This window comes from Heliangelus exortis, chromosome Z (genome assembly GCF_036169615.1).
Source record: "Heliangelus exortis chromosome Z, bHelExo1.hap1, whole genome shotgun sequence".
Taxonomy (NCBI): Eukaryota; Metazoa; Chordata; class Aves; order Apodiformes; family Trochilidae; genus Heliangelus; species Heliangelus exortis.
The window spans coordinates 16,526,628-16,554,159 of NC_092454.1; the positions used below are offsets into that span (position 1 = coordinate 16,526,628).

At 38.4% G+C, this 27,532-nt stretch overlaps 1 protein-coding gene across 1 annotated transcript in view; it reads right to left on the reverse strand.

Moving 5' to 3' along the window:
- The window catches only part of HCN1 (hyperpolarization activated cyclic nucleotide gated potassium channel 1), a 176,441-nt gene extending 162,318 nt beyond the window's left edge, over nucleotides 1-14,123 (reverse strand). Inside the window, exon 1 of the mRNA XM_071730555.1 lies at nucleotides 13,444-14,123. Within this exon, the coding sequence (XP_071586656.1) occupies nucleotides 13,444-13,826 (383 nt within the window). The 5' untranslated portion in view covers nucleotides 13,827-14,123. The remainder of the gene's footprint in view (nucleotides 1-13,443) is intronic.
- Nucleotides 14,124-27,532: the final 13,409 nt, after the last annotated feature.

The following is a 27,532-nucleotide window of genomic DNA, read 5'->3' on the forward strand; positions in this document are numbered from 1 at the left end:
CTTCCACAGTATTTAAGCAGATGCTAAGTTAATCTTAACATTGCTTTGAAATTTTCCAATTTGCATACTGCATGCTCCAGTCTTACCATCCTTTTGACAGCATATCACTCTGCCTGCATTGCCAAAACAAATCAGCTAATTATGCAGCTAGACAGAGCAGTGTTATAGACCTGATATTCACTTGTTTAAAACAAAAATGAAATGCCAGAAGAGCAAACAAAGCAAACAAGGAGAATACATGATGTTCAAAGATGTTCTAGTTACTAGCTTGAGTAACTATGATGATGTTAGCTTTACCTCTGCTCCTCTCATCATCTTTCCATACTATTCACCCTCCAATGCCCCAGTAAGCTCCATACAAGCAGGCCTGAGCAAAACTTCACAAATTGCTCTTGAGAGCAGCTCATTGAAGGGTGGAGGCCTGGAATTCAAAACAGACTTTCTGGGTATGCAAAATCTGCCTCTAACATTTATGAACACCAACCATTTAAATGGATAGTGACAGCGAAATGGCCCTGTTGCAATTTAATATAATATAAGCAACCAAAGATTTTTTTTCCAATTAAATGGCCTTGATTATTCCCAAAAAAAGCAAACACCTTCCAAAAAAATGACAGAACAACCCATGTATACTTATTTATAAAGTGGGTAGTTTTTGATCTGCAAAACAGGAGATAGCAAGCAGTACCAAGCACTCCAAGAGATTGTCTTAACAGGCAGTAGGGCCTTTTATCCTTTCAGTACACTTTCTTTTGCCAGCAGCAGTCCTGCAGGTCATATCCATCACCTGGTTGTAATTAAAAAACAAAGTTCCATTACATTTTGTCACAGGTATACAAAATATTGAATTAAATGGTTGCAATCCATTTCTAGAAACAATATGTATTAGATTTACAAACTCTATGTTGAAAGTATTGAGTTATGGCAGATGATTGGCTTTATATATGTTTGTTAATTATTTTGTTTTGATTTATGAATTTTGTTTTAATTCATATGAAATGGCTGTTATCCTCCACAGTCACCTTTTTCTTTAAAAAAAAAAAAAAAAAAGAAGTCTCTTGAAGCTTCAGAAAAACATGCCAGTTTTCAACCTGAAAAATAAAAGATTGATAAAGATATCAAGATCTGAAAATTTATTCAGATTTAACCACAGGCTTTGTTATCACCTCAACCTATAAATATTTATCAGAAAAAATATAAAAGGGAATTATTTAATAATCTACTTTTCCACTTTATATCTTGGAAGAGTGTTTTGTTTTTCACAGTTGACTTTCAAGTCTCTTGGTAGAAAAATGCTTTCAGACTTTCAAATAAATCAGTCCATATTCCTTAACAACGACGCAGCCCCTGTCCTGCTCTTGAGATCAGCCACACAGTACAGGTTAAGGGTAACAGTGGAAAGTGTTTGCCTGCAAGTTGCTTATTATCATAGCAACTGATAAGCAGCCCTAAAATAAGCACTGAAAGAAACTTAGGTCAGGGACCCCTGACCTGAACTATAAACAGCAAAAGCACCAAGGAAGCTATTTACTTCCATGCAGACAGATGACTGTTGCTTTGATACAGCAAAACAGAAGAGCTTCCCTTTACCATGGTGAATAGAACACCATCTTTATCTTCCATTCACATCCACTCAAATGAAGTTGTTGAAATATAATAAATAGGCTTCCGGCTTTCAGCAAATGAAACATTTTACTCTGGAGATCTCAGAAGAGGTTTTAGCCACAAGACAATATTCCTCAGAAAGACAAAATTTAATTTAGCCAAATATTTATGTTTCATTTTTCAAAGACAGTGAGTTCTGAACTATTCAAACATGTTTAAGCTAAAGACATGTAATAATTAGAACAGATGTTAATATTTCATTGGTGGAGAACAGCAAGAAATTGAAGGCGAAAAATTATTAACAGAAGGTTTTCATCATAATCTTAGAAAGGATATTTGTCAGCAAATGAAAATATATATGACAGAAATGGAACACAAAGTATATTCAAACAATTCTGATATGCTGCTTCTGCAAATGCATAGTACTCCTTGGCAACATTTGTTAAAAATCAGTTTTACCATTCTTATGGTTAGAATCCTGAAAGTTGCTCAGGCACAGATTCCAGATGCTTACAAGTATCTAGGTCCCTAGCTTGTTCTGAAATCTAAAGATATCCTGCCTCCTGACTGCCACCTCAGATCTTCATCTAACATCCTCTAGATCTGCACACTCTGTGAAGAGCACTGGGTACAACTGATGTTTTAAAATCCTTTCCAAAAATGGAAAAGTTTGTACCGGAAACATGAAACCAAATTTAAATATCATATTCCTTTTGCTCCCTTTGCCTGTTACATAAAATCAGTAAGTACATACAATGTTAAGATGAGCTGTCTATTCAGTGACGCTTCAAGAAATTACAGATCAGCAAGAACATCTGCTGTCATTTTACCCAGATTCATGGTCCTTGCATTTCTAGCCTATAAAGCTAGCTCTCCTCCTCTGAATCAGGTCTGAACTCCATCATGCTGTGAGGAATGAGCACAGAAGTGGAAGTCCACTGTAGCTCTACCATCCCTTGCACAGAAAGGTAACTTTGCTCTAGCCGGTGCAGAATGTAAAAGTTGTCTGCAGCTTAGAAATCACAATCAGTAATGGTCACATAAAGAGATGTTCATAGAGTCCTGAAGAATGAGGATGGTGGTGGCAGAAATTTCTGAGTAACACTGACAGGTTGTAGCATACTGAAGGAGTACTCATCAGACCTGTCTGGATGAGAATCCCGTCAACAAAATTAGCTTGCATAGCACGAAAAACAGAGCACAGCATGCAGACAGACTACAGTAACATCTAACGTTAGGAAACAAGAACAGAGGACAGTTTAAAGGGAAGCAAGAAATTTTAAACTCATAGGTAATGCCTTAAAGTAGCAAACTAAAATCAGAGACATTTACTTGGATTCAGTTGTCATTTCTGCTGTATTTATTTCGCATCTAGTTAGGTAATATGCATATGGAACAATGCAATTAATCCTGGATAAATTTCTCCTCAACATCAAAACCACTGAAATTATTTTTATATTTCTTTTTCCATTTCAGAGAGATCAGTCATCACAATAAATTCACCACCTCAATAAACACACAGTAGGAACATGCATAAATTTTAGTCAATTTTTCAGCTCCCAGCAATATACCACTGCATTTAACATTCTGTCCCAATTTTAAAAAAGTAAATAAATAAATAAATAAATCTTTCATTTAGAACAAACATGTGTTTCAGATATTTAATGACTGAATACATGCAATTAAAAGTCAATTTTGGTCATGTGGGCACCTAAAACAGGTTGCTTATCTCTCACTTGTCCCACACATACAATGTCTATTGCTTAATAAGCCAGCGGATTTCAGGCATTTTTTATTTTGACCCTTTTAAAATGCTCTGTTAGATTGACTACCATCTGGCAGTGCTTACTCTTGATATCACACTCCCTTTGCATTACAGAAGTGTGTTTCCTATAATTATATCTTCAATGCGATAGATGTATGCAACACTAGAATTCCCAAGCTGTTAATAAATGGGCTGAAGGGACAATTTCAGTGAATATCTTCTTACTTGGTCTATGGTAACAGCATGCTCAACTGCATCAGATTTCAATGCCCAACAGAAAACTGCCAGCCTGCACAAGTCATGGGAAATAAAAAATGTGCATAAAATTATATTTATTTTTTTTATTTGACAAAACATTTCTTTACAAACTCTAACACACTATCAAGAATACCTCGACTAATTTCCCCTTGCTGGTTTGGACAGTTCAGTATCTCCTTTCTTGCAGAAAAAAAACTACAAAAAAAACTACAAAACTAAAAAACTGGAAAACTACATAGCAGTGGTAACAACTATTAAAAAATAAATCTAAAAATAAATTAACCATTTCCATTTATATAATGAAATTAATTGTATTTTCAAAAAAAGTACCTATCAGGGACCACATCAACTTTCAATTGTGAACTGCAAGTTGTCTATCGCACAATTTCACTGCCTAAATATTAGACTACAAGGAATGCTCTAAATCCTGCAGAAAAAGCAGGATTCAATATTAAAGGAGCCACATAGATAAGACTTTCCATGATCCCTGGACACACAGCTAGGAAAAACAAGACATCTCTGAAGTATACTTGATAAGGTGGGTAAGGAGAAAGGTACCCAATTATTAGCTGAAGCTTGAGGTATGCACTTCATTTTGTGTACAACTTATGTTTTGTTTCCAACTTGGTGTCTAACAGACTAATCCCTACTTGCAAAAGAAAATCTTTGTGTTACTACTGAGATCGTCTGGCACTAACGACAAGGTGAACCAGAGTGCCAGACAAGCTTGGCTGTTATCTTCACTGAGAAATCAAATGCAAACAAGCCCATATGCAGCACTCCCCAGGAAACTGTAGCCCAGGATGTGTCTGGAGAACCCAGAAACTTACAAGTGCGTACTGTCAAACAATAATAAGATTTTCTGAGGTACTAATGGTTTCATAGCAAATTTTCTACCAGACAAAAATAGTAAGTGATCCTGGAACAACCAGACAGACAAAAGTCACTCGTAAGCCTAATGGCTTCTCAATAGTTCTTCTCAGGGGAAAGCTTGATTGCCTACCCATGGTTCTACATTTATTCAATCTCCTGGGTAGAGCTGGGTAGGTCTTAATCTATGAACTTCATAAAAGTCCTGTATATTTTCTTTCACCTGAATTATCCTGAATTTACAGCAATCCACAGGTTTGCCTAATATTATATCATATAAGAGCTATGCTGCCTATTGCCACAGTCATGCCATAAAGAGAGGTGTTTCTTGAAGGATCTCACATGTTACTGCAAAAAAGAACAAGCCAAGAAAACATCAGAACTTCTATACTTTACCGTGCTGACAGAACAGAAAAGAAATGGAGGCAACCACAGTATGCTACATATAGGAAGGGAAGATGTGCTGTTGTGAGGGCACATTTTATTTCTGTGAGGCCTTTTATAGGTTGGATCTTTAGCACAAATGTTCCATAGACTTCAGACTAATACTTGGATGAAAAAGAGTAGTAGTACCTAAAAAAAAAATCAAAAAAACACAAAAACAAAAACAAACCAACCAAACAAAACACCACAAAAAATCCATCCTGCAGTCAAAACAAATTTTTTTACATATTTATGTATATTGGCTATTTTAAGTTACATCATTAAAAAAAAGACAAAGCAAAAAACAAAAAGACAAAAAACAACAAAAAAACCCCCACAACTAACAAGGAAAAAAACCCAAAGAAATCCAACCTAGTTTGGACTCTGATTTTAAGTTGAAAACAAAACATACCTTGGTAAGAATTTTTCATAAACATGACATCTTTAGACACAGAAAATTATTAATATCAGCATCATGCTAAATTCCAATAGAGTATTGCATTATTTGTTAAGCAATATGCTTCAGCAGATATTCATATAAACAACATAGCAGTTAATAAAACAAGAACAAAATCCTACTCTTAGTTACATGACGCAACTGCAGCTGTCAGAACTTCACTAGAATAAATACAAGAGGCTTTGCGGTTTATTTTGGGGTTCTTTAAAATGTACTGTGGAATCAACTCCATTTATTTTGTGATGAACATTTTCTGAGACCAAGTTTACTCCAGACTTATTCCAGCAGTGCTGCAAAACAAGGCAATAAGATTAATGCAAAATATCATGCAGCTTGCCTCAATCTGACTATCATCAGATTAAAAGATATTAGCAGAGATTTTATGGAATCTAAATGACAGTGTCCTTGAGGTAACACTGACATTGACTCCTGCTGATACAGTTTTTGGTCATTAACATACCTTACTGTGTGTCTAGAACGAGCCCTCCAATAATTAGAGCTGAATACACTACAATTTTTAAAATTAAATCATGCCTCTGGGAAAGAACCAGGGAATAGACAGCTAAAGGACTTTCAAGCAATTAACGAGAACTCTACTGCAGGTTAAAAATTAAACATTGCAAAGTAGGTTAAAAGTTTCCTCTCTCAAAAATTGTATGTTGACATAGAAGACAGCTCTCAGGCATGCCATTAAGTCAAAACAGAGGTGAGAATGGATACCTGTTATTTACAACAAAATTATATCAATTTCTCAACCAATTTTCATATTCTACCCTTCTCTCTTAAAGTACCTTCAAACAGAGCCTCTTAAAAAAAGCTGACAATTTTAATTAAATATTACAATGTTACCAACCTTAGACAGGGAGGCAGAAATTAAGAAGTAAAGATTAATACTTTCAAAGTGACCTCTGATTTCATACACCTCTATTTCTGCTACCCCAGGCTGAAAACCTAGAAACTGAGCCACTCAAATTTGAACTTATGTAACCATAAGAAAGCCTAGGCAACTTATCAAGCATTATACATTTTTATTTAGCTTTGTAGCCACAAAGTTCCAAACCAAAGCCTAAATCCAAACTTTTATTCACTATTCTGAGCCTTTACACAGTATTTCAATTCACAGTTCCCTCCATATACTCAAATCCAAGACGCCTGATATGGAGAAAAAAAAATGCTACTGACTTGACTAAAAGTCAGTATATTTTGCTGCTAATTTTGATGACGTATACTGCCATTATACATTCAAAACTGTGTAGTCCTGCTAAAATAATCAATGGGAATTACAGAGTTGGTATTTTTCCCCCACATCCCCTAGGATAACGTTGATCTTATAAGATCTAAATTTTGATAAGTATATATAGAGAGAGATAATATTAAGCAATAGCTTTTGTCTCATCTCAGTCAAAATAAAATAAAAAAATAAGAAAAATAAAGAAGCCTAATGATACAGACATCCTAAGTCAAAGCTTCAAGACTAGCAACACAACTTCCCCAAAGCATCATCTTTTAGATTACTCACAGATATTCTGTGACATTTAGATTTTTTAAAAAATAGAACTCTAAATCATTAATATATTTGCCTTTATTTAGATAGATTTTGAAGATGACACAAATTCTACAATTAATGTCTTGAAGAAAAAGAATTACTTGTATATTTCTCCATAGGTGCTGCCAGTGGTCTTCAAAACATTCCACGTTAAAAGAAAAGTGCCTCAGGTAACTGAGTTACTCTTACTAGAGTTACACTTACTGAGCTCTGCTGCAAACTTTATTATACATTCAAGCATACAAAATATCAACACTGTAAAAAAAAAAAAAAAAAAAAAAAAAAAAAAAACAGAAAAACCCCTATGAAGCAACTGTTATACCAGGCCTAGAATGGACAAAACAACATAATGAAAACTGGAAATTGTTCAACATACATGTGAGCTAAAACTATGGAGTAGTATCCTAGATTATCTAGAGACAGAAGGCTGTCTTATCAATATACAGAACTGCTTTCCTTAAACAAGCAAAGGCATAATGCTTCTCACATGCCATAAAGGTCCAGAAGGTGAGTAAGTGCTGCAGCAACCTCAGGCAGACTCAGCTGGCTTGCTTTAGTAGTTCTTGTAGAAAATCTCAAAGGGGACAAGAGCACATGGCCCTAAGGGGCCCAAAAAAACAACAACATACATATCTAAACACCCATTTTCACTCACATGTGTTTTGAACTGGTACAAAAGGAAATGACAGTAGCTAGCATTAATCAACCAGATTTCATAACAAATTAATTAGTGACAACCAACGGATGAGACATTATTCAACATTAAACATAATAGGGAGTAAAGATGAAAAACAACTTAATGTGTTTCTGGCCAATATTTGACATCAACACACTTCCAGTAGAATATCTTGTTGCTTACTTTTGGTCCTGTTTTCTAAATGTCTAATTCAGATACTGTTGCTGCAATTTCACCCCATCACTTCTATACAACACCTTTCCACTTCGTAAGGTCCATTTACACATTTGCGAATTTTACAGTATTTCTCTGTAACCTACCTTTATGGGGAACCCGGGGAACTATTATAAAGTTTGAATACTACTTGCTGTCAGAAAGAGAATTTTCAGCCATTATAAATGCATTATTTAGATTAAAGCTACAATTATGCCATATTATCCTTTGGGGCACTTATTGAAGTGCAAAAATTGTTGGAATGCAGCAAATAAAACAGGCACTACTAATTATCATTTTAATACTAAACAGTCCTTTCTGTTTAGTGACAAGCAAAGAGTGAATGTTCAAGTAATAGGAATAGAGTAAATGTACAAAGTTTTTCTTGAATAGAAAATAGTTGCCACAATGCGATTTCAAAATGATGTATGAAACACAGTTCTAGCTAAGACTGTGGTTCAGTCCTAAAAACATTTAAAAATATAGAGAAAAAGGGATCAGTTTCTGCAAGGAATGTATGCAGCATAATTATAAATACCTGATTATTTGTTTATTAGAAAATAATTTTTAAAATCTCAATACTGAAAGAAAACCTCCTGATAAATCTTGAGCAACAAGCCTGATAAGTCTACATTGAGAATTCAAACTACAGACATTTCATACTCCTACACTGCCAGTGACACAATGTATCCATTAAAACCCACACTAATTTGTATCTGATCTATTTAACATAAACCAACATGATTTATTTATATAGTTAATTTTGCATACATGTATCTGCATCAATTACATTTAAGTATGATTCAACAGGTTTTGTGTTCATCACAGTTACCATTACCTTCCAATGCTCCTGTTCTATATAAACCTAAGTACGTAACAGCTCATAAAAAGATAAATCTCATTAGCTTCAACTGAGACATCACAGACATGTGACAAAAGAGAGGGACAAAGTGCTTACTCTAAGCCTCTTAAAATATAAATGACAGGTGTAACACGTAGTGTGAAGACAGGTCCCGACGAAAAACAGTTTTAACCTAATGCATGCATAAATTTTCTAAATATGTATGCAAGCTGCGTGTATAACATGGAGCCTACCATATTAGGGAGATTCCTGGTAGCTAATGCCAGGTCAAAAAGACAGAAAATTAATTCATAAGGCAAACATAAGCTCAAGATGGAGAGAAATATAATAAAAAACATGAGGCATGCTAATATGTTGCAATTATAGCTTACAGTTTGGCATCTACTTAACTAAAAACCTGAGTGCATGACAATACGGGTGAGTTGCATAGAACTGGACAAAATAACAGAATGGTTATATAAATAGCAACAAAAAAAATTCTTCCATAAGTACCTAGATGTACACACACAAATATTACTGTGTCTTTCACCCTGATGAAAACCCACTGGAACCTGAGATTAAATTTACTTGCAAGGTAGCACTGATGGAGCTTTCTATGACTTATACATATTTATATGATAAACCTCCTATATTTGTGTGATAAGCCTCAAATGTTTATAAAAAATGTTTTTTAAGCTGGAATGCTGCACACTAAAATCTGGCATACCTTTAGTGTTCACTATGCTCTAAAAACTTCCGTTCAAATTTTATAACTAATCTTGCTTCTATTTTACTGTTATCATTCAAATAAGACTTTGTGCTCCTTGAATAGATGAAGTTATGTAGAAAGAAGAGAGTCTCTCAACATAAAATGTTAATTGTTTTTTGTTATTGTTGCAAATCGATTTACATTTTGTATACATCTACCTAGCACTGCAGGGATGCACCTCCTTACCCACTACTCTGCAACACAAGGCCACATCAGCCTTACTTCACTACAACTCGAGGTCAGTTAAAATTTTTGTCCCTACTTTCAGTAAAACACTGTTCCCAATCATTAAAATGTGAGCCGTAACTATCAGATTTCCGAGGCTACATTTACTCATACACATATTATTCCCACTCATTCTCATAATTTGTTTCTTCTACTCTCTATTTCTGATAAAAAGATGGTTCTCCGGTGTGACTCTGGAGGTGGCAGCTGTTTTCATTTTAGGTTGCTGACTACAGATCCTCTGGCTAATGAGGCAATAAAACCAAGACTTCCATGACAGGACATATTTCTCTGTGTGCCCATAGACAGGGAGGGAGACGCTACAGGGATGATCAACAGCCTAGGCACGTGCAACCACACCCTCTCAGCATTAAAGAAACTCCTAAAATTCCAAAGGGCACAGAGTAAGTAATCTTCTGAAAAATCAGTCACACATGCTTTTAGTAATGCCAGGAGGCCATAACACATAGAAGTCACCCAAAGCGCATATCCACCAGAACTCTGCTCTGCAAAGAGTGAAATGTGTGTGGCAGCTGCAGGACCATGTGCAGTTGCTCCCCTCTCCCACTGGCTTCTTTCTGCTCTCATTTGGTGGCTGCGAGGCCATGGGGATGGACTGAAGACGCTCTCCCATGGACTCACTCTTCCACACGTGAGCAGCAATGGACAGAGGCAAGCAGCATGTCACAGAAAGCATGTGGGACGTCAATAAACTCTACCCAAAACACTCACTATGAAATTCACTTTTATGAGTCATGCAATTACATAGAATTGTTGTCCAAGTTTAGAGACGCACTAATCACAGCTGTGAAGAGATAAGCAGAGGTCTTGTGCTGGGTCTAATGTGCATTAGGTGCTCGGTTTACATAACAGCTTCCAAATTAGACATTAACCTCAAAAGACTGGGAAAAGACAACCAGGAACAAAGCAGTCCCCTTGTGGAAAAATTATGTAATACTTATTGAATTTAATTCTCCAAGGGTGTATCTGCCTGACGAAGAGCCAATTCTTCCCTGAAATGCAGGCAGGATAGAGAGCCATAAAACTAGAGGCCAAGACCCGCAAGGATGCAATTAACTGATTCAAAGAGCACCAAATTTACAGACACAGCTTCCATGGTCTTCATACCAATAAAAGAGGCAGGAGAGGGGGCAGAGATGCTGCCTGATGCCCCCAGACAACATTGTAAATGTTTTTCAGTATAGGTAAAAACAAAAAGTTTTATTAAAATAATGATAATTAATTCAGGAAACATAGTGTAGTGCATCCAAGTATTCCAGCAAATGCATAAGCACCCAGAAGTAGAAAAATTAAAATATATAAGAGTCCACAGGAGCCTGTAGCAGATTTTTCCCATGTCTTATTTAGTTAACCCAATATTCTCCTAAGTGTGCCTATTTTTTATATTTACTGTCATGTCAGTTTCCACATAGGTCACAAGCACCCTAATAATAACTAAACTTACAAACTTACTCTAAATCTTCCTACTTGGATACTATAAAATAGCCTGCTAATTACATTTTTCTTCTTATTTTGGCAGAATTTAGTTATTTCCCTTGGTAGTGTTAACATTAACACAGTGTCTTCTCTGCATTCTTTAAGGCTTGTCTAGAAAAAACATCACATGCAAAAAAAAAAAAAAAAAATCAGAATGACTCTATCCTTACATATTCATTTTCTCTGCCACAGAGACAATGTTAGGAGGCACTTACTAGCATTGTCACAATCCCCACATAGGAAGATGAATATAATATGTAGTACAACTTGTTCAGTCATTTCTATAAACACAACTACTCATACAAGCAAAAAAAGAAGAAAAAAAAAAAAATAAAGAGAGAGAGAGAGTAGTACCATTATATAGCTGTGATTATTTCAGGAGAAAAAATGCAAACACATTACATATCTCACTGAAACGGTCCTATTGGCTAAAAAAATAACCACATCATTGTAAGACTGATGAAAGACTATGAACTTTATTTTAAAAAACAAACGCCTCCATTCTAATAAAGACATAACGAAACACTCAGAAAATAACAGTTAATATTCAGACAACAGATCTGAAAAGGATTCAGTGCTGTTTACTCCTACTGAAAAAATAACTAAACATATGCCCTAAACCTTCCAACAGGAAGAATTAGGACAGAATAAGATCTTTCTGTATTGAAACAGAACCAACATACTTATCACCTATTTCGTGTATCAGCTGAAGAAATTTCATACTGCACAATATGATGACCTGTTACTGTCCAAAACTTGGCTGGATTGTGCACCTGGCTCAAAAACCAAGGTTACAATGAAATAAGGGAATTTACTGGCAAGAGTAATCTCATTTATTTTAATAGAATCCTCACATAAAGTTACTCATGCACACACATGGGGAAGTAAGAGGCTATCAGCCACCCTTAATCCCCTATGCATGCTACCACAGCACCAGATGTGACCTTCTACGTGCCTCCCCAGTGGCAAAAATGGGGTGGGTGGACTCTTGGCTCTCTCCCCCTTTAATGCACCTGCTAGTGCAGCTGAGCTGGAACATGAGATAGGAAAGGTACTCCAGGAAAAGATCGAGTGCAGCCTATTGCCTCCAGAGAGATAGGGAAAAAAACAGGGATTCAGAGCACGATTTCAAGTCATAACTGAGTGCTGCCCTGCTCCTCTGCTCTTGTTGGTGTACTGCTCTTGGGCTCAACTGCCAGGTTCTAGCACAGCTCACTGCCTAGCACCCCACTCTGAACAGTCCCACAGAAACTTGTTCTTTGGAAGCATTTCCTGTTGTTCTCACTGGAAACATGTTCTATTTAACCTACTTTTTCTTAGATGATCTGAAGGTTTCCTTTTCTAAATACGGTCTCCAGTGCAATTCACTTATTGTATACATGCAGGCTGTTCAATCCAAGCCACTGATTAAACATGCTTAATGATACTGATAGTTCTTCAGCAAATATAGTAGAGAGTGTTAAATTTACAAAGGCATAGAGCCAGCTGGCATAAAGAATACAGTGAAATAATCTTTCACTTAAAATGTAATTTTGAAGGGTAATACCTCTTCCCAGGAATTTCTTTGCAGTGCTTTCCATAACAATATTCCAATTTGGTACAAGTGCTACTTAACTTGCAAAAGCCACGGCCAGTGTAGCACCACCTTTACCCATCTACCTATGTAGTTCTCTATACCACAATAGCGTGGATAAAGTTATTTTCGCTGCAACTCTGACCGAGACGTGCTTCCTTCACACCACCACCCCTTGAAACCCCTTCACGCCGGGCAGGCGCTCAGATTTCATTGCTTGCTACTGACGCTGTCTGTGTCCAGGTCAGCTCTCGAACCCTAGGGCTGGGCCGACGGCGCTTCCTGGACAATGCGGTGACCCCCGCGGTGCCGATAGCCCGGTACGGACCCGCAAGGCCCCGCGTCGGCCGGCTGCGGATAGTGCCCCGCCGACTCAGGGCCTTGCGGGTCCGTCCCGGTGGCAGCACGCTGGAGAGCGCCGAGCCGGGCCCGAATCCCGCCGCCGCTGAGAGGTGCAGGGCAAGCGGCTCCCCGCCGGCTTCCAGCCCCTTCCCCGTCGCCCGGGGAGGCAAAGTTTTAAGCCGCCGAGCGGAGCAACGAGGCTGCCTGCGGCTCAGGAGGGAAGGTGTGGGGCTGGGCCCGCCGGCGGGGGGGAAGCCCCTCACCTCCCCAACCCCGGAGCCCGAAGAAGTTTGCGGCGGGCGAGGTGCGAGGAGGCGGGACCGGCGCCCTGCTTCTCCCGGAGGGGCCACCCCCGAGAGCAGCAGTCGGAGCTCCGCACTCACCTGAAGTCGCTGTAGGGGTGGATGATCCAGAACCCCGCAGTTTTAACCCTTTCCTGCTCCTTCTCTACCGCCTTCTGGCTGCCGAACATGCGGAGGGAGAATTTGTTGACCCCCGGCTGCAGCATGGAGGTGAACTGCCGCTGCATGAAGCCGTACTGCCGCCGGGGCCCCTCGGCATCCTCAAAGCCCACCACGGGCTCCTCGCCCCCGCCGCCGTCCACTTTGAAGCACACCGAGTTGCCATGCTCCTTCACGCCGCCGCTGCCCCCGCCACCGGGGCTGCTCTGGGCTTTCTCCGCCGGGGCCGCCGGCTTGGCTGGGAAGGCGTTAGCGCTGCCATCGTCCCGGCTGCCGGCAGAGGAGCTGCGCTTCCCAGCCTCCATCCTGCGGAGAGGGCGCGCCCCAGCCGCGGGAAAGCGCAGAGAAGCTTGGCCGCCGCCGGTGCCCTTCAGCAGCGCAGCTGGGCTCGGACACCCTGGGCTGGGCTTGGCTGGGCTAGGTTGGGATGGGTTGGGATGGGATGGGATGGGCAGGGCTGGGCAGGGCTAGGCTGGGCTGGGCTGGGCTCGGCTGGGCTCAGCTCCGCGCCGCCTCGCCGCCCGGCATGGCCAGCGCCCGCAACACTGAGCCGCGCTCCGCGCAGGACTGGCACCGCTTCTCCGCTCCAGCGTCTGCGTCCGCGCCCGCCCCCTGCCGGCCGCCCCTCAGTCCGCCTGACATTGAGCGCCCGCGAGTCCTTGAGGGGCCGAGGAGCCCGGGCCGAGGGGAGTGGCGAAGCCGGCAGGGCAGGGGGGAGGCGGGGCGGAGTCTGCCCTCTCCGGAGCGGTGGCGGGCTTGGGCCCGGCGGTGGTTCTTCGAGGCGTGGGAGCTGTGGCAGTGGCCCGTGGGTGGAGAGGGGAGGGGGAACCGGCTCGGCTCGGCTCGGCCCGGCTCTGTCGCCCTCTTTCCCTGCCACATAGCGGCGACGGGGTTGGCGATGGACAGCTTGGGGCGGCAAGGCGGGTGGAGGAGAGGTGAAGTGGGGGTCTCCCCGGCAGCCCGGCCTGCGCTGCCGGCAAAAATACAGTAACGCGGGTGCGTTTGTTTCACCTTGGCAGAATCGAGGGGTGAAGCGTGGGGTGTTAGCGTGCCTCTACACCTAGAATGGGAAAAGGTTGCTGGGAATGAAGCCGTGGAGTGGCCCCACAGACTTGCTTGTGTCTTGCCAAGCCTTTCTGATGCTTTTCAGGGAGGTGACTCTCTGGAAGACAGCAAGAGGCACGGTTTTGCCCGGAGCCGAGTGACAGCACTGAAGGGTAGCAGAGGCACTGGACACTCACACTACTGAAAATTAATTCGGAACCTGCCCTGGTGTGATGCGTGCACGGCAGCCAGGAAGGAAGAGGGGGTGTGAATGAGGAAGGAAGGCCGGGGTTTGAGTGACACTCGTGTTCACACACGAAAACAGTTCACTCTGTTTGGATGGCATTACCCTGCCTCCACAGCTCCTTCCCTCTTCCTCAGCCTGGCACTGACTGAAGATCAGCGGTGTGCGCTGCTGGGTGCAGCTCCTGCCACCATGGGCTCCAGCCAGACTCATCATGGGGTGCAAAATGAATCCTATACCCACGAGGGGAGATAAGCTTTTTACCTATGCCAAGAGGTGATTATGGGGTATTTTTGTGTGTGTGTAAACAGGGATCTGGAGTCCACATTGAACTCACTGGAGTACTTCAGTTGGAGTTAAGAAGCCTCCAGGAGACAGGATAGCCTGTTGGGCAGGAAGAAAGTAAGAAGTATTTCTAGCTCCCAATACTTGAATTAGGCTTGAAAGAAGGAGGCTATGTACTGCTTTGGGTATCTGTAGACATTAACCTAATGGTATACTATTTGGGGAGCTGCAGATTGAGGTAAGATCTGGGAAAACAGTTTTGCTAATGGTAAGCAGCTCTTGAAAAATTAAGTAAGAATGAAGTTTCTGGTCAGTGATCTGAAAACTGAAAGATGCTGATACTTATCCCCAAAGGGGGTGAGTGTGTTTGGGTGGCAGAATGATGGAAGGTTAATATATACAGATGATACCCCAGAACCTGCAATGGGTTGTGTACCTGCAAAATAATAAGGTATATATTACAGCACATAGGTCCTGGGACACATGGATCCCAGCATAGGTCCTGGGACACCATTTTGCTTGACATAGGTTTGTTTTTCAGACATTCTCAACATGCTTTTCATTTTATACATTGAAAATATAGTAAGAAAGAATTAGTAAGCAGTCCTAAGCTTTGTTTTGGTATTTTCAATGGTACATTTCACTTTGTTGTTAACCATTTTGTCCTTTACAAAACAGATGCTTTAAACAAACTTGGAGTTTGATAGAGAAGCCGGTGTGCAAATCTGCACTCCACAATTTGTGCAGTGCAAACTATGTGCATTGGGGTGCTGTAACAGAACTGGATCTGAGAGCTTTTCGTCAGAATTCCATTTCTAACAGAATGGTTATGCCTAGTGCAGTCAAACACAAGGTTCAGATGGTGTTAGTATGTTGTTTAGTGTGAAAGATGTTAACATTACCATAATGTTACTGTAGATAGCAAGTGTTTATAGATGTACCAGGTTGGATTGCTAGAGGCTGGGCAGTGACCAGCATAGGAAGGAGTATGCTTGCAGTGTGATTGGTTGAGGGCTGACATACATAAACCTTCCCCATCTGGAGTGATACTTTTCTGTTTCTGATTTTATCCTACAACAGTGAAGAGTGTGTGCACAGCTGCTCATGGCTGACACACAGCTGCTGATAGAGAAAACCCTCTTACTGGTTTATCCCCAGATGATGTCTGTCTCCTTTCCTGATCCAATGTCTGTCACCAAATGATAATTAAAAAGAAATTATTATTGTTTTGCAGCTTTGTGAAAGAATTACCTCACATCATATTTGACACAAACCCACAAAAGCAAGGGATGAAAAGGCTGTCATGCTGTGCTGCTCCATGTAGTCACAGTTTACCACATCAGCGTCAGTGAAACTGACACTTTCACACTTCTGTTGTGTTTATGTTGCAACCTTAGATTCTTTCAAGCAAAACAGTTTTCAGAGCAAACAATTTTCCTATCTCTTAATTCCTTGCCTCAGAGGACTTTCACATGCAGCCCTTGACCTGAATGGTGTCTCCCAGCATAAACTAAACAACTAGTGATGTACAGGAGAAACAGGCAATGGAGTGAACCAGAACAGTGAAATGGAGACATTTACTGCTGCAGCAAGCAGATTCTGATGTACATTCCTTTAATTGCAGAAGTAGTGATATTGTATTAATGGTGATGGTCCTTCATTTCTGAATGATGAAAATTATGCACAAAAAACAAATCCAATTCCTTATTTTATGAAAATTGGCTTTCAGTTTTATTTAGTTTGTTATTTTGTCAATGTTTAGCTCTCCTTACTTAGCATGGATCACAGAACTACCAAAATGATGACCCAGTGGCTCCCCCCTCTTTCTGCAGTAAAAGAATTGGGAAATACTCTCGTTTCCTTTGGAGGTATTATTTAAAAATGGGAGTGGTTTATTATGTCAAATGCCATATGATTAATGAGCCGTTGTAATGAGAGAAAATAATCTTCAATATTTGTAATGCATTCCTTGCATGCTTCTCAAACACACAGCATATATATAAATCACACATCTATCAAAAATTGATATTTCAATGTTTTGTGCTTCCTGTGATTAAATAATTAGATTTTTTTTTTAATTTTTGTTCTCTGTAGAGGAACGTATATTTACTGTGCATGTTGGAGTACCATTTTGTCTCAGGTATTTGAATGGCTTAAAGGCCTAAACTTCTCAGCACCTTGCAATTTTTAATAGTAATCCAGATGAGAAAGTGTTTTCATACTCTAGTTTTCACATGGGAGAATGGATTCTTCTCCAGGTCAAAATAGCTTACATTGTTTTTAAGCAGAAAATTGACCTCTTCTGTGGCCCAGGTCAGCATGTTAGTGTGTGAGCGTTTTGATTTCACAGAGAGAACTAATGAGGCATGGTATGTTTTGGTTCTAAAGGCTGCACTGAGGCTACATATGGCAGAAAGGCCACAGACTCACTTCAGCTGAAGGTATAGCTTGTTTTTAGTGAAGTTTGACTTTGAATTTGGAACTATGTCAGAAGAGACAGAGAAAAATTAAATTGATAAATCTAAGTACCAAGGAATCAGTGTTAGTAGAACAAAGAAAATAAAATTATTTCTTTGCTATGTCCTAGGTTAATGGATACTTCTACTAAAAATTTAATAGGTTTGTTTGTATTGAATTATTTTGATTACTTACTGGATTCCATCAAGTTATTATAGTATAATTAATTCCAGCACTTCATATGACTCTGTAACTGAAATACTCAAAATTAATTTCTTTCTCTTCTGCCAAACATAGTAAAATTTTATGCCTGTAGTAAATACAGTCCCATTTTTCTTATTTTATCATTTGGATATAATCTGAGCATGTCCAGAACAGCTCAGCTATAGAAATGAAAAAAAATAACACCCCATGTATTGAAGCATATGCAGTTTGTTCATTGAAGAAACTGGGGCACAGGAAACTAATAGGGCTTTCTGTGAGATAACACAGATGTGCCTGATTGCAGAACAAAGCTCTTGTCTCTCAAGTTTTATTTGCATGCCCTGTGAGATTTTTAAGAGTATTTCCCAACAGAAGATCACCATCAAGTCAAATACTAAATCAGTATTAACAAGGAAGGAAAATAATATTTACAATGATCTATACAGTCATGGAGTTACACTGTCAATTGAGCTAAGCTGAGGATTAATTTGTATTAATTTTATGTGCCATTTTCTGTGTCTGAACCCTTAAGGTTCACAATAAAATAATTTTGATTTGTCCCATCCTACCTCCATTACTTGCTATGACTACTTAGCCATATATACTTACTAGCAACAAATGTTTGACAATAGATTTTGTATTAGTATTGCATAGTGTTTATAAAGAAGGAGGAATCTTACTTTTGCAATGATTAGTATCATTTGAAGAAAACTACCTCAAAACAAGTGCACCTAGAGGTGTGAATGTGTAAGTGGTAGCCTTCCATGTATTTTTGTGATTTTTGCCCTGTTATAGAGTTTGAATACCTATAGAGAACATGGCTGTATATGTATGATCTTGGTCATTTCTGTGAAGATGAACAAGAGCAGATGTGTTCTACCTGTAGAAGTTTCAAGTCCTGAATTTGACTGACCAGGTAATTTACACTTAAATTTTCTGCAAAGTATGAAAATTGCCTTCTTCCCTGTTGACAGTTCCTAAAAGCAATGATCTGATGTTTCTTCAGAAATAGGGTTTTTTTTAAGGAAATAGTTCTTTCAGAGAGTTGAAGCACTTAGGCAGTGGTGCATGTTCTGTGGAACAAAAACTAGGGTAAGCCATAGAGTGAATACAAAATGGTTCTGAGGCAAAACATGCTTGTGTACAGGTAGGAATACACCATGGTATATGTGAACTGAATCATAGGCCTCCTATGACCAGTCTAATGGGTCATCTGAAACTCTGGTAGCCAAGAATATTTATAGTGCACTGAGATCTACTAAGCTGTCTACTCAGTTATACCTATTCTATGGAAACTTGTGCTAATTTATTTATTTTGTACCACAGATGCCTTTTTCCTCTTGTATAATCTTGGTGTTCACCTCTGGTCTGATGCTAAGGAACAACAACTTATGATGTTGGATAGGAATTTTTTTTTTTGCCTGTATCCCAGCATGAGATTAAAGCACTGAAAATTCCTACTGGTATTCACCAACTCTCTGGAGTGTATTTTACGTATGCAAATCAGTTCTAAATTTGGTAGAATATTTTTGTGCTCTGCGTGCTTATCTTTTTTGAAGAGTAAGATTTCAATGCTCACGTTTATTATCTGTTTTAATAAAATGCAAGATTTTTATCTAGTCTTTATAGGGAAAATACTGACGCAAAAGGAAGGTAAATAGTGCAAAGCAAATTCTAATTTTTTTTTGGTTATAGATGTCTGGGTAGTTACTTATTAATCCTTGCTACTGTCTGAATTGTTGGGTACTTTTTAATGCTTTGCAAATTATTAAGAAATTACTTTCTCTGTCAAATGTTCAACTGACCTAAATAACTCTGACAATGCACATTGACTTTTTTATATGGTAAAAAGAACTCTTTTTTTCATGTAGTTCATATTTAAGTGGACCCAATCTTTTTTTTTTTTAATTGTATTTATCTCTTGATTATATTGGTTTGAAGAATGACAGTTTGACACAAAAAAAAAAAATGTAGACACTTCTGAGTATTTCTGCGTAAAGCATGATACCTCTTTAACACAAAGACTAATCCTGTGAACATTTCTAAAACCCCTGTTTACAGATGTGGAAGGTTACATGATACTGTTCAGAGTGCTAAATAGTGTTCTGGGCTGCAGGTATATTCTGGCTTCTTGGATTCTTCTGTGATATCAGAAAACAGAGCAGTTTTCTAAAAATGCAAATACCCTTAATTCATCTTGAGTGCAACTTCAAATTAACATTATATTTTTCCTCCTGTTGCACAGTGTTTCTACAGAAAAAGAAGTTCTTCTGATTTAAAAATCACAATTTAAACCGTCTAAGATCCAGGACTAAATGAAAGCTGTTTTTTTTTCAGCTTGTATATTTCAATAATGTGTGAATATCAGCATTAAACTGAACAGCTAATATATTTTGTCAAATATTTGGCTGTAATCTGCATGTATTGTGAGAGATATTGCACTACCTTCTAAATAATTTTCTTTCCATACCCCTCATTTTCCAGAAATGCATAGTCTTGTCCACCTTCTCCTAATTTTTCTCAGGTGTCAGAACTGGTAGGATGCTTTTAGAGATAGCTGGAAAATGCTGCCATGTTGACTTTTAAGTCAATTAGTTAAAATTTTAATAGTTGTCAGTTTTAATAATGCAAGCCAGTCTTGTTTGCTGATTGACTAGTTTAGGTACTTACGATCCATTAATTCACCATCATATTTCCATGGAAGTAGAGACCAGGAGCAAGCAATGTGTCTAAGTTATGTCTTGTATCCAGTTCTTTACACAGAGCAATGTGTTGCAGGCCTAATACCTATCTTCAATATAATGTTAATTAAATTAAATATGCTGCTTTTGAAAAGATTTTTAGAAACTTTCTTAATAATATAAAAGCTTGAAAACTAGTGGTTGCTGAATGCTTACAAAGAAGAATTCCTCCATTTTTTTCAAAGTTGTAGGGTAGCTATTCAAGAAAATAAAAAAGATTCAACCATCAGGCCAACAGTGTGCAAAAAAGCAAAAAATTTTTAAAAACCACCACAAACAAACAAAAAACAAACAAAAAACCCCAAACGAAGCAAAGCAAACAAAACAAAACAAAAAAACCCAAAATTAAAAATAGCTAAAAAAAAAAAAGAAAAATTGAAAAACAATTCTTTAAACTTACATCACTGTTTACAACTTGCCAGAATATTTATAAATTTAAAATGTGGAAAAGTGATTTTATTTTTAATGAGCACTTTGGGGACAAAAGGGTGGATGCAAAGACCTCTTCAATGTTAGTTTAAATCTTCTGTCCTACTGGTAACTAAAAAAAGTCCAAAGGAGTCCAGAGATGCACTAATCTAGAGTTATACATCACTTGGTGACTTTGATATACCCATTTATGTAAAAATTTTTCAGAGGTACTTTTTGTTACTCATAGCTTACTGTATTGGTGGTAGGTGCTTTTCAATTATTAGCATCTGTAATTAGAAGAACACACACCACTATTGCCAGTTTATTGCACTGCCACAGAGATGAACTCTAAATGGTGACATTGAACACGACTCCAGAATGATTGTCCCAGTTTTTGCTGTCAGACTTTCTGATCCTCTGTTCACACCAGCAACTTTATGCATCTGAAGGCGTCTCTACATCAGAGCAGGGAAATAAACTATTGCAACAGGCAAAAGTGAGCAGCACAACATTCACGGCTGAACAAACATAACCTCCTGAATAGCCAAAAATACTTGGAGGCAAGTACTGCTGCTGCAGACACTGGCTGTTTGAAAGCTAGTTCCCATGCTTTTTGACTTCTACTTGGAAATCAGACAAATAAGTGATTGTAAGGAAGTTCCACCTCTAAGATGATTTTTCCCCTTTCCAGTTGTGATATCAAGACATGAGGAAATGGAAACTAAAAAATGCTTAGTGTCTTTCTATTAAAGAGAAATATGAATAAAATAACAAACTAAATAAATTAGCAGAAAGGATGGAAAATAGAAGCCGTTCCCTCTTCTCTTTCCCTAGGCTGCTGCTGGGAGACAACACAAATGCATCCTAAGATTAGACTGGTGGATGTCTGGTGGGAAGTTACTTTTTGGCAATAGGACTCTGGCAATTAGTTACAGATGTCTGTATGACCAGCAAATCTTGTGGAGAGGGAACATGGGCAGCCTTTGTGGTGCTCTGTAAATCATTGCGTATACTGTTGGATGTGAATTCTAAGCCTATGTGAGTCTTACACACAAGACTCAACAGAATTATAAAAGCTTCATTAAATGATATACATATAAAGCTTCATTAGATGAAGACACATTCAACATTTAGTTTCCGTACCCTTTTCTATATATATTTATTGTCAAATAATATTTAAAAACTTTTTAAAATACTGTAGTACCCAAGTGACTTTAAGTCCAGTAAAAATTACTGCTAAAAACTACTTTGCATAGAAGCTAGATTGAAATAAACACAGATGGAATTGCCAGACAACCATTCATCTTTGTGCCTACGCATACACAAAGATATGAAAAGGTATTTGTTTGACACACAGAACAGTGGAGATTGTTGTGCATATATAAATGTCTTCATTCATCTGTGCGAGTGGTGGAAAAATTGGACTCAAAAACCAATGAAAGAACCACCACTAAGATGGGCAATCTTTCTACAGTATTGAATTTGTTTCAGCAAGACTCAGAAGACATTCTAATATAATTTTGCTGTTGTTGTTGATGTTGGGTAGGGGTTTTTGGTAGGGAAAGGAGAATACAGATCTTCAACAATGAGCAATATTAAATTGAAAGTAAGATGATGCAACAGAGAGGGAAGGGGAAAATAAGACTGCATGTTTTCCTTTAAGTCTTAATTGAGATGCTGTGGATCTTAGGAACTACAAAGAACTTTATAAGTCCAATTGAGTAAAGCTACGCATCAGCAAGATCTGTTGGGTAAAGTTAAGCATCAGAGGAAGCAATATTATAAGAAGAATAAAAAAAAAATAATTTGAAACATGATTTTTCAAGGTATTTGGGACAAGATATTATTTGACATAGAAGGAACATAAATTGAAGACAAAGAGTATCCCGCAAAAGCTTTCCAAGCTTGTGAGAAAACACATGCCACGTGCAGCAGTCATAGTTAACATAGGAAGCAGATATCTCTCACTCCGTTAATGGAGTTCTCCTATCATGCTTGTTTTTATTGTCATTCAAAGGCACAACAGGCTTCTCTGACAGTAATACCCAGATGGTAGATGATGATACAATATTATTTACAATATGATACAATATTATTTCAATCCATGGAGTTTCAGATTTCCAGCTGGAAAGCCAGATCTGGTATGTAGAAGACTCTAATATAACCTGACACTAGGTAGCAATAGAAAAAAAGCTCTAGAAAGCTCTGTATCTAAAATATGGTTTTTTTCTGAAATGCTTGCATAGCTGTCTTTGTACACTAGGTGGCAAGTGGCAAAGGATATGAATAATATTGCTGATGAACTGTTCTGTCCTTGTCTTGCATTTAGTTTTCGGCTTACATTTTTTCTTTGTCTTTAAGAAGTATAGTTTCTCTGGGCAGGGACTCTAATAGATTCTTCTTGTGCTGTTCTAATTTTGTCCACAAAAGAGCAAGTATTTTGCTCTAATATAATTACAAAACTAACACAGATAAATAAGCCTAATGAAATGAGAATCCTAGCACTGTTTATCATCTTTTAGGTGATCTAGTAGTACACTTTTTGAGCATCATTTGTTTCAAATTCACTTCCCAGTTAATGTTCTGTAAGTGTCTTGGTAAATTTAATTTTTTGGTTCAGTTTCAGCAACCTGGATAGATTTGTAAGCTATGTCTTCATTTATATTGGCTATTCAGTAACCAGTCTCTTAGTTCTATACTGATATTTAGTGTTGCTGTGTTTGAGCACTTCCTATTTAACATAAGAAAGCCCCTAAGGTGTTACCCATGTTTCAATGGGTATCTAGGTTTGCATGAGAGGGAGGCTTCCCAGACCATCATGGATTTTGAAAAAACTGTTGCTTATGATAATCACCTAAGCAGTCTATATAATGTAAAATATACTATGCCGTCATTTATAAGCAAGATCTAGGCTTTGTATGTTATACATTCCTTCGTATGTTATACATTCTGAGAGATGTGTATAGTGTAGACATGAGTTTATTCACATATATTGAAATAGAGTAAAAAATTTACTATGATGAAAGTACACATGACCTAATATCTTAAAACCATATATATTTACTACTAAGAATTTGTCAGTCTGTTTGGGAAAGGTGACCTTAGGTCCATATATAGAATTATTAAAATTGCTAAGGTTCAAAAGGACTATTAAGATAATTGAATCCAACTGTAAACCTAACGTTGCCAAGTCCACCATTAAACCAGGTCCACATGTGATGTAATTTTTCCTAATATCCAACTTAAACCTTCCCTGATGAAACTTTAGGCCTTTTCTTCTTATGCTGTTTTTTGTTATACTGAGGGAAGAAATCAACACCCAGCTGCAGCCTCCTTTCAGGACCCTCCACCTCCTTTTTTCCAAACTAAACATTCTGAGTTGCCTCAGCCACAGCCTGTAGCACTTCTTCTCTAGAACTTTCACCAGCTTTTTGCACCTTTTTCATTGCTCTCGAGCATGTCCATGTCCTCCTTGTATTGAGAGTCCCAAAACTGAACATAGGACTCATCAGTGTGAAGTACAAGGAAACAATCATTTCCTTGCTGGCCACGCCATTTCTGGTACAAGCCAGGATACTGTTGGCCTTCCTGGCCACCTGGCACACTGCTGGCTCATACTCAGCTTTCTGCAAACCAGCACCCTCAGACCCATTTCCTCTGGGCAGCTTTCCAGCCACTCTTTCCCAGCCCTCTAGCATTGCATGGGGTTGTTGTGACTGAAGTGCAGGACCCAACATGTGGCTTTATTGGATATCATACTGTTGTCCTTTACTCATGAATCCATCTTGTCCAGGTCGCTCTATAGAACCTTCCTACCAACAAGCAGATCAGTGCTCCCACCTAACTTGGTATCCTGTATGGACTTGGTGCTGAACAGACAGGAGGGATGTTTTGCTAGTTATTTACTACATATTTGCTGTGAGTCGAACAGTGGGCTCAGTGGGTTCCTGACACTGAACTTAAGCTGGAAAAAATACGATGCATATTTGGAAGACAGATCAGAGGTATATTTACTGTCCAAAAGACAGTTAAGGAGATGTGGTTTTTTTCTTAAAATTGTGAGTATTCTGGAAAACCTAAAAAATGTTACACAACTGGATATAACTTTTTTTTTTTTTCCATCTTGACTTTTTTTTTTTATCCCCAGTATCCGATCTGTTTTGTCCATGTGCTAAAATTCAGCCTAAGGCATAATTCTGGTACAGGAGACTAAAGTCTGTGGGTCTGTACAACTGAAGAATTTGTGCCTCCTTTTTTTCAACAACTTAGATGGGCAATCTGTTGGACAAGCATATTAAAGTGTTAGTCCTAGCTACAATGTGATTATGTTGTGACTGTTGTTGTCAGATGAAATGCCAGCAGCATTTTCTCTGGTGAGAGAAAAGGAAGAACACGGTAACGTGGCTGAATTGGACCTTCACTTTAATTTGCTCTGCCACCTGCTGTTTGAGAACTGTATAAGAAATATTCCTGCCCTGCAGCCAACAGAAAAGTACTCAAGCCAATAGTCAAGCTCTCTGCACTGTTGAGCTTGTTCATGTGAAACAATCTAGTTGCAGCAGCATGGAGCCCTGTATGAGTCAAGGTGTTCAGGGGAGAAATAAGCTGCAAAGCTTATTCACTAACACTTTTAACCATAATTGTTTCCTTTGCTGTCTCTTTTAAAGCTGGTTTGTGCATCCCTGTAGTGAACTGCAGGCTTCTTTGACAAAGAGGTGGTATACTTGAGAGGAAATGCAGAAAGTTATAATTTGCTAAATTTTCTGGGTATATTTAGTTTTAAAAGTTTTATTTTTCTTGTATTCTGTCTTCAAGTACTACAAGCTTTACCATATTTGTGTTTCATATGCCATAAACAGGTGAGTGGCTCAAACAGAAAAGGTAATATTTTTTTACAGTGATCATGAATTATTTTTATGTTTCTCAGTCTCTAAGTCACTGGACAGTTTACCCTTATACTGATCAACTCTACTTTATAGAGGTCCTTTTTCATTAACAGAGACAGATTGTCTTTTCCAAAACACTGCTGCCCACTCCAAGTGGATGACTAAAGAACTGTAGAGAGCGTATGCTCAGCTATGCCAGTGTATGCTATACAAGCACTTTTTCTACTGCTGTGAAATGTGGCTGTTACTGTCTCTCGATTTTTCTCAGTACACTCAAAGGCTTATTCAGTTGCTAATGCTGTTTGAGTCATGGAATATCTTTGCCTACCACATGGAAACAGGAGGAGGAAAACATGGAACATAAACTTTCAAAAGAGAACTACAAGAGAAAATACAAATAGCAGAGGTGCAATTCTAGCAATACCCATAGGACTGTGGAAAAAATCTTTCACAGGGAAAAAAGCATCCATTAAAATTCAGTTCCGACTTTTGGAGTTCAAATGTTGCATACACCACTTGAATTTTAATCTACAGAAGCAATCTAATAGTTCAGAACTTGTAATGTTAATCATACTAAAGTATTTTGTGCAATACTGTCTTTAAAATAAGTGGTATTTAAAACTGCATCCATTCATTTGCAGAGGCTTTAATACTTGCCTTTAAATTATCTATGCTGTTTTTATTTTGGAATATGATACTAGTTTGAGACTACATATATAGAAATACTGAGTGAATATGTAGCATCTCAGCATACAATAGAAATTGGTTATTTTAACTCATAGATATAGATAAGTGGACTACAGATAATCTTTAAGACTGAATGGGCTGAATGTTATTAATGTAGAAGTCATGGAGAGATGTTTACCTTGCACTCTATTACTTGTGGAATCCAGTGATCACCGGCAGCAAGGCAAAGACCTTGTATGACTGTAAAAGTTAGACTAAGTCATCTGATGGAGGAAAATAATGTGGCAAGACTTTTAGCCATCTTTAAGAATTCTGTTCTGATAGCATTTCATATATTTCTGATGTTTAAGCGAGAGTCCAGTAGTTTCAGTTCTGTAGGACAGACCATGCCTAATCCCTACATATGTGCTAATCTTTCCTAAGATGTAGGTTTCCCTCACCCAGAGTGTCCAACAGGACAATCAGTGTGAATAACCTTTCTGGTGGTCATCAAATAAACTGTCTGGCCAATGACCTTTTTAGTGGTGCTTTTTACACTCTAATTGTTCTTCAGCTTCTATTCTATGATGCCTTTATCTGTGATTATTGAAATAAAAAGTGATCTTTTTTTGTGAAACTGAAAGTGCAGTCATGCAGATCAACTCACTTTCAGTCATAAATCAAACAAAACATTCTGTGACAAAAATAGCAATCTTATACTGCATAAGAGAATTTATCTTGCTTATACAAGATAATCAATTCAAACCTCGGAGAGAGGTCACTGTCTGTGGTCATACTTTTAAAGTTATTATACTGGCGTCTACCAAGAACATGCAACACTGCAGAGCTTGCAGTATTATTTCTGTAACTTTTCAAAATAAGCAATAAAGCCAATTTTAGCCATGTTATTTTAAAATAAAATTTTACTACCTAATAAATGATTAAAGCTTAATCTATCTGCATTGGTAAGCAGTTTCCTGAAATTTTCAGCAAAATGATTTAAGCTTACGTAGTCTTACTGGTTTCAGGGAGAGCCTGTACATGCTCAGGCTTTAATATTCATCCAGTGACTT